Here is an 8,763-nt window from a genome sequence, read left to right as displayed (position 1 = left end):
TCACAATCTTTCCACCCTTTCCATTCTTTCACCCGTAATTGGCGTCCACCCTTATTTGCCACCCTAAAACCACGCGGTCAAACTCGCCCTTCTTTTGTTTCTCTCTTCTCGGTTAGTTGCTACCCGTTTGATGGTCAGTTAGTCTGACGAATCGGCCATCACCGGGTGACGATTCTCCCTCTCTCAAACTCTCACTCTCTCCCAACTCAGTTTGTGTCTGTGCATTAACCTATCTCATTCCAAGTGAAAATCAGAAAATTACACAGCGTAGGAACCTGAAAGTTTTAGTGTCTTATTCACACTGTCGATCACAAATTATCGACATTTGGTGCCGTAACCAGTTTTTTCGAAACGTAATAAGATGGCGTCCATCAATTCCCTCGTCAGCAGGCGAGCAGGCAATCGTGGTGCTGTCACGAGATTACTACCGAAAATACAAGCTATCATCGACGATCGACTCATGGAAAAAGAACGCAAAATTCACGAGCTGAATAGAAAATTGATGGATCTCCACAACAAAATCAAAACTATTGAAGCGTTGGACGATGAAATTCAAGGAGCCATCGGTGAAGACGAGCTGGAGGCGGAAATTGATAACTCTTGTTCAGCCAACTCCATTATCAAGGATGCCTTAGATGCAGGTGAATACGCACTCGAAGAGCTGCGAAAGGTAGCAATCGACGATCAGATCGCCCTCAACGCGGTAACAGTTCCCTTGGCCCCCCACGCGCCAATCGCTACAACAATAGCTGTTCCTGATTCAAGCAACCTGCCGAAATTTAACTTGCCCGAGTTTGATGGTTCAATTTTACAATGGTGTGCGTTCTGGACGTATTTGAAGTCGAAGTCCATAACAAAACTAAATACTCTGATGCTACTAAGTTTAATTTCCTAAACTCTCGCTTGACCGGTGAAGCCAAAGCTCTACTGATGGGTCTCACACCTAACAACGCCAACCATCCAAAGGCTGTAGATCTGTTAAAGAGCGTTTCGGACAACCGCACAAGATCATCATGGCTCACATGCGCGCTTTTATCTCTACCGAAACCGGGATTGGACAAGACAAGTTTGAGACGATTCGTGGATAATCTAGAGGCAAACATACGCGGACTTGAAGCACTAGGGAAAGGAATGGATTCGTATGGTGATTTGCTCGTTTGCATCTTACTGGATAAGTTAACCGCAGATCTACGTCGCAACTTAGCAAGACAACACGGCGCGATCGAATGGACATTGGAAGAACTAAGGAATGCCATGAAAAAAGAAATTGAAATTTTAGAAGACTCAACAGATCATTCCATCATTAAACATTCAGAATCGAACAAGCAAGCCGGTGTCATGTTTACAAAAACATCGCGAGTGGAAACCGAACGAAAACGAATTAAGCATTGCGCCTACTGTACAGGAAACCATTTTCCCACAGACTGTAATAATGTAGTCACAACCGAGGAAAGATACACTATCGCTCGTGGTAAACATCTATGTTTTAACTGTCTACGATCCCAACAGTCAACAAACAACGAGTGTCCATCCAAATTTCGGTGCCGCATATGTCAAAAGGCTCATCACACTAGTTTACATTCAAACAGCCGACACGGTAATTACACAAATTCATCTACGAGACCAAGGGTTGAAACAAACACTACCATTTTATCTTCAAATCCCACAACCGTGGCCCTAACTGCAAACGGATCTCGCAATTCCTTTGCATCACAATCTTTCGTCTTGCTAGAAACAGCAGTTGTGCCCATACAAGCCAAAGGTGTCACATTAAAAGGCAATGTTCTAATCGACAAAGGAGCACAACGATCGTTCATCACTACGGAGCTCGCGAAGAAACTACAACTCAAAACGCTATTTCGTGAAAATCTAGTGTTAGTCGGTTTCGCTGCTGCTTCATCTAATGCAGAAATCTACGATGTCGTGCAAGTATCATTCAGAGACATCAATGGCTGTCCCATTGACATACAAGCTATCGTCATCAATCACATAGTCGATCCACTGGATGACCCTCATAGGGCCTTAATCGGAAACCTACCTCATCTGCGAAATTTGCAACTCGCACATCCAGCATCAATGGAATCTCAGTTCCGAATCGACATCCTCATAGGAGCAGATTATTATTGGGACATCGTTAGCGACAAGATAGTGCGTGGGCAAGGCCCCACAGCTGTAAGCTCGAAGCTCGGATATCTCTTATCTGGTTGCGTATCGAACCTACACGTAAACAACTCTGATCAAACGGCAATGCTAAACGTGTCCGTGGAAGAAAAATTTGACATTTCGAGACTTTGGGATCTAGAAATGCTGGGTATTCAACCAGAAACAGAAGCCATGGACATCACCAGTGAGTATCAGAACAACTGCATCGAATTCAAACAAAACAAATATCAAGCTCGTCTGCCATGGAAGACAGATCATCCTACTCTCTCATCCAATCAATTCGTATGCGAACGCCGAACTCGTAGCATGATAAAGCGACTTGGGAAAACGCCTAGCAACTTACAATTATATGATTCCACTATCCAACAACAACTGGCAAACGAATTTATTGAAAAGGTACCGCATCACGAAATCAACATCAAGAGCGGATGTCACTACGTACCACATCATGGAGTAATCAAAGAATCAACAACAACTCCTCTCAGAATTGTTTACGATTGCTCCTGCAAGACTTACAAGGGTGTCAGCTTAAATGATTGCTTGAACGTTGGACCTTCTCTACAAAACAACATGTTAGAAATCCTTCTACGTTTTCGAACACACAACATCGGTCTCGTCGCTGATATCGAGAAAGCGTATCATCAGATACTACTACACGAAGCAGATCGAGATTTTCTCAGATTCTTTTGGATCAAGGATGGAAAGGACCCAAATTCAGAGTTCGAAACCTATCGTTTTCGAGTAATACCATTTGGAGCAAGTAGTTCGCCATTCATTTTGCTGTCGGTGATCAAAAAGCACTTGGCAGAATCCTCATCTAAAATCGCCATTGACATGGATCAAAACATTTACGTAGACAACTTAATTTCCGGATGCGAAACAGAAAAGGAAGCTCATCAATACTACAATCAAGCAAACGCCATTATGAAACAAGCAGGCCTGAAACTACAAGAGTGGGCAACAAACAACAGAGCGGTACAAACAACAATCAACCTCGACGATGAAAGAGACAAGAATTCCTTCATCAAAATCCTTGGGTTAAGATGGTCTCGATCAAATGACACACTCATGTTACCGAAGTTCTACTTGACCACTCCAAATGCTACAACCGTAACGAAAAGAATCGTTCTTCGTAAAATTTCAACTGTTTACGACCCGATGGGTTTCATCTCACCATTAACAATCTCTGCACGGATCCTGATTCAAGAAATTTGGAAATTGAAACTACAGTGGGATGATCCGTTGTCGCCAGAGATGCAGGAACGGTGGAATGGAATCACGCAAGCCATCGAAAAATCGAATACCGAAGTTCAAGAACCTACCTCACCACAGGACTCATCACAGAAATACACATCTTCGTGGATGCGAGTCAACAAGCATATGGAGCGATTGCCTATGTTTGCAATAAGACACAACAATCCTTTGCATTCTCCAAATCACGAGTTGCCCCTTGAAAAAGGACCAAAGACTCCTTACCCTACCGCAAATGGAACTTATGGCAGCAACAATTGGCACTCGCATAGCAACCTCAATTCTCAATGCTTTCAAACCACTTGGTCTAACACCGAAATGATATTGTGGTCCGACAGCCAAATAGTCTTATATTGGCTACATCAATCTAAAAGCAACAGAATCTCTTTGTTTCGAATCGAGTCAGAGCAATACGAGAATTCAACCAAACAAGCACCGCAGAATGGCGCTATTGTCCGACACATCCAAATCCCGCCGACCTACTAACGCGAGGGATAACATTGAAACAATTTTCCCATAGCTTTTGGTACACCGGACCCCCATGGCTCACTAAACCAGAAGAATGGCCCAGCTGGAAAATTGAAAATCTATCAGAATCCATCAGACACATAGCCAGCACGGTGGTGATCGACAACAAAGCTCATTCTGACCAAAAAACCAGGAACGACATTTCAAACATCCTTCATGCAAAACAATATCGTTGGCGATCACTACTTCGAATAACCGCAATTATATGTCGTTTTGCGAACAACATTGGATGCGTCACGAAAATCATGGATAAAAGGACACATTACCGCTTTCGAACTAAAATGCGCCGAAACACTATGGATCCGGTCAATTCAAGATCATCACTTCCCGGTGGAGAAAGAATATCTACAAGAGCAAAAGGAAAACGACCAGCACTAGTATCACAACTAGACCTCATTATGGATAAGAACAAAATCATCCGCTGCCAAGGGCGTTTGGGAAACCAAACTAAATCTAGATACAATAAGTCCAATCTTATTACCGAAGAAATGCAGAATCACAAAATTGATCAGCATATCATATCTACACGGGGGAACCAACCACACAGTATCCGCTATTCGCAAAAAGATATTGGATTCCCAGATTAAACAAAGCGTCAAGACCGTCATCCGTGATTGTGTCACCTGTCAGTGAATGGAGCCGCGTACACACCACACACACACGCTCCTCTACCAGCGTGTCAGTATCAACGATTTTCCTTTCACTACAACCAGGTGGACTTCACAGCATTCACCATACGAGGCCAGAAGGATATCAAGAAACAAGATAAAAAGTATACGACTATTGTTCACTTGCGCCAGCTCTCGTGCCATTCATCTGGAGGTGGTGGATGACCTGGCTACTAAAACTTTTCTTGAAGCGTTCCGATGTTTTACATCACATCACGCCATTCCATCAGTCATCATTTCAGACAACGCCAAAACGTTTGAAGCAGCTGCGAAGACCTTTCAAAATTATTCCAAAGTGCCGAAATTCAACGCCATTTCTCGGATCGTCAAATCCATTGGCGGTTTATACCGAAATCGCCGTGGTATGGTGGGTTTTGGGAAAGGCTCATAGATAACCCAACACTGAAGAAAATGGCACACTCAACGAATTTCGTGCCCTCATGAAGCCGTTCTGAACGACAGACCGTTGCAAGACTATCCCACAACAATTGAAGCAAAGGACATTCTAACACCGTCACATCTCATGTATGGAGAAGAATCACCACGCTTCCGTTCAATGAAAACCTGGCAGAAGAAGAACTGGACCCGTCATTCGATGAAAAACCCTCAATTAAAAAGATCAATCATCCGACATCAAAAACTACTGGGTCACTTCAAAAAACAATTTCTATCCAGTTATATCCCAGCTCTAAGAGAATTTCACTCACATACACGAAAAACCCAACCTACAATAGTCAAGGAAAAGGACATCGTGTTAATTCACGACGACGGACCAAGGAAACATTGGAAAATGGCTGTAGTGGAGGAACTAATCAAAAGCGCAGATGGACAAGTTAGAGCAGTGGATTTGAGAACAGCCATGGCAAAACCAATCGTCCCATCACAAGACTGCATCCTTCGACTTTCCGAGCCAAATCACGAACCAGAAAACGTCGCAGTATCTACTCCATCGTCCCGGCCACTTCGACGAGCTGCGGAATTAGCACGAGACCGTATCAAGAAGATGTCGAAGAATAACATTTGGGGCCGGCAGTGTCAGAAATTATCTTCCATATTTCGCAACTATGTCGTCCTTTACTTCTCAACCCTTTCACAATCTTTCCACCCTTTCCATTCTTTCACCCGTAATTGGCGTCCACCCTTATTTGCCACCCCTAAAACCACGCGGTCAAACTCGCCCTTCTTTTGTTTCTCTCTTCTCGGTTAGTTGCTACCCGTTTGATGGTCAGTTAGTCTGACGAATCGGCCATCACCGGGTGACGATTCTCCCTCTCTCAAAGCTCTCTCTCTCTCTCCAACTCAGTTTGTGTCTGTGCATTAACCTATCTCATTCCAAGTGAAAATCAGAAAATTACACAGCGTAGGAACCTGAAAGTTTTAGTGTCTTATTCACACTGTCGATCACAAATTATCGGGTAATAGACATTGGGGAAAATTTACGATAAGCAAAAAATAACCAAAATTTGACATATTCGGGTAGAAATAAAAACACGATAAACAAAATGATACTAAAATATGAAGCTTAATTAACAGAAAAGGAAGGTGGAGGACTTATCTAGGGTAACAAGATAAGTCCTTCACTCTAAATTGATTTCCATAGGCTCTCTACTTCTTCTTGACTTGGGATCCTTTTTTGTTTGCCGGAGATTACCTATCGGCCCAAAATGGCCACGAATCAAATCTTCCCTTGTCGAACCGCAGCCCATTCGACGCATAGTTCCTTCTAACTAGCTCCGAACGGTGAGACGTGCAGGACACTGGAACATCAGATGCTCATCGGTTTCGGGATGTTGGTGGCAGATGGGGCATAACGCGTCCTTGGAGGGATCCAACCGATGGCACCTGGTCCTGGTAGGGAGAAGTCGCTGGTTGAATAGGAACATGGTCTCTCTGATGTTGCTTGGAAGGGCTGCAGTCTCCTTCCAGATTCGTGGCCAATCCAGATTAGGCCTCAGGATCTCCAGCTTTCGCATTGTGGTTACCTCTAGGATCCAATGGTTATATGTTTTTCGGTGAACCATTGGATATCCCTGAACCAGGACGGATGAGGCGAAGAGTTGCTTGATTTGATGCAGTGGCTCCTGAAGGTAAAAGGATCTCTTCATGACTGCTACGTGTAGGGTGTTGCCTTTGTAGAGTGGTAACAAGGTCCGAAGAGGGAAGAACATGCAATAACGAAGTAGAAAGCTGTCTGGGCTGATGGAACCAGTCAGGACTTAATACATGGGGTACAAGAAAAGAGAACGGTAAAAGGGTTGTGTGTGGACCATTCCCAGTCCCTCTTGGCTGATAGAACGATAAATTACAGTTTTCTTCGCCTTTCTACTTTACGCATCCATAGGAAGTTCCAGACAGCCTTTGAAATCTGGTCAGCCATACTTTGGTTGCGTGGTAGTACATGTGCAATAAACACAGTTCTCGAGAGAGCCTTCGACTTGATGCAAATCACCCTCTGGTAGAGGTTAAGCTGTCGACAGGCATTCTCTCGCAAAATACCATTTAGAGGGCCGAATGCATCATTCCAGATCCTATCAGCTGTCTCGGCTATAGATTGGTAGAATTTAATTCCTAACAGGGACAATGTTGACGCTGACACAAGGCATTCAAGAGGCCAAAGCAATCTAGAGCTACAAGTCCCAAATCCCAGGGCTTTCGTTTTCTCTTTATTCATCCTTGCTTTTGTCCACTGAGAGATACAAGTCAATGACTTGTCCTGCCCTGGTAAAATCTTCGCCACAAGAAATGAAAATGAAGACGTCATCATAAAAGGCTTTGACAGTGAATTTTTCATTAAATAATGATACGTTCTGGAGAACTTTGGATAAGAGACAAGTAATGGCTCAACGTATAGGACGAAGAGGTGGACAGATATGGGCATCCTTGGCGAATCGACTGGATATTATTAATCACCCCAGCCACCTCCGGTCCGTTGAGAATTGATATTCCGGTTACAGAATACATAGTCTGTAACCAACGGACGCAAGTGGTGGGATAGCCAATGATATCCAGAATCCTCCAGAGGACTTCCCTTTTAACCAGAGGGCTGGCCTTTTCAAAGTCAACTCCAACAATTGCAGCGCCCATACCCCGCAGCATCCCCGGTCCTCAACGTATTGGATGATATCTCTGTAAAGACTTAAATTATCAAAAATCAATCTACCAGGTACCCCACCTTTTTTATGAGGCGCTATGGTAGATGAACAGTGTCTGCCTCAAACGGTTCGCTAAACAGATGCCATGACTTTGTAGTCACAGTTCAACAGAGAAAGTGGCCGAAAATAAGAAATCCCGCAAAGTCCTGAAGACTTCCCCGACAGCTGCCTACAGCTCAAAACGAACCCATTATGGAGATCATAACAAGAAAACTGCCAATCGAGCTAATATCAAGACGGCATGGAGACCAGACGGTCAAAGAAGGCATTAAAGGATCGCTGTATTTTTATTGATTCGACAGCTGAAGACTAGGAATATGCCTATTCCAAAGAGAAACACTAAAAGAAAAAGGCGAAACAAGAACCAACAGAAAAAACGCAACGAGTCACATTCGCAACAAAACAGAAGAGAGTACAGAAAAGAGAAGATGTTTATGTTGCAACGATAACACCCACCGACCAAATGTGATGTCACACTAGAAAAGAAAGTTGAGCAAGTTAAGAAATAAAAAAGGTGTTGGAAGTGCCTTGGACCAAATCATGAAGTGAGAGAGTGTTGGAGTATGAGCAATTGCTACAAATGCGGAAAAGATCACCACACGGCTATCTGCAATAAGGTAGTTAATCCGAAATCGGTTATGGCAACAGTAGTGGTATCTCCAATGTTAAAGGTAGCAGATGGCGCTCCTCTTTCAATAGAAGCACGCCTATTTGGCGTGCCAAACGGCAACAGTAATAGTGGAGGGCCCAAAAGGATGGATGAAAGCTATTGCATATATCGATCAAGGATTGAATGCAACCTTAATTCGAAGTGAATTGGCTCAAACTCTAGGACTACATGCGGTTGAGAAGATCAATATCTGGAGCTGCAAGCATTTGGACAAATCCATCCAGAGAAGGGACGCGGCGTAAGAAAATTGCGACTTCGAGGAATCATCCCCCTATCCGAAGAAATAGAATTAGAAGCGATCGAGCATCCCGAAATCGGGAAGGTTGCTGGA

At 43.7% G+C, this 8,763-nt stretch overlaps 1 protein-coding gene across 1 annotated transcript; it reads left to right on the top strand.

The window, feature by feature from the left end:
- Window positions 1-361: 361 nt before the first annotated feature.
- On the top strand, window positions 362-3,900 carry LOC130700500 (uncharacterized). The gene is made up of 2 exons (XM_057522552.1): window positions 362-800; window positions 842-3,900. Exons 1-2 carry the CDS (start codon window positions 362-364, stop codon window positions 3,898-3,900), a joined length of 3,498 nt encoding a protein of 1,165 aa, XP_057378535.1.
- The last annotated feature ends 4,863 nt before the right edge of the window (window positions 3,901-8,763 follow it).

Source organism: Daphnia carinata, chromosome 8 (assembly GCF_022539665.2).
Source record: "Daphnia carinata strain CSIRO-1 chromosome 8, CSIRO_AGI_Dcar_HiC_V3, whole genome shotgun sequence".
Classification (NCBI taxonomy): domain Eukaryota; kingdom Metazoa; phylum Arthropoda; class Branchiopoda; order Diplostraca; family Daphniidae; genus Daphnia; species Daphnia carinata.
The sequence above is the reverse complement of the archived record's forward strand: the minus strand, read 5'-3'. Positions and strand labels throughout refer to the sequence as shown.

Excerpts from the sequence above, each read along its gene's own strand:
- LOC130700500 (XM_057522552.1), top strand. The coding sequence starts at position 362 with ATGGCGTCCATCAATTCCCTCGTCAGCAGGCGAGCAGGCAATCGTGGT. Across the intron at positions 801-841 it reads TAACTTGCCCGAGTTTGATG|TCGAAGTCCATAACAAAACT; the intron begins GTTCAATTTTAC and ends ACGTATTTGAAG.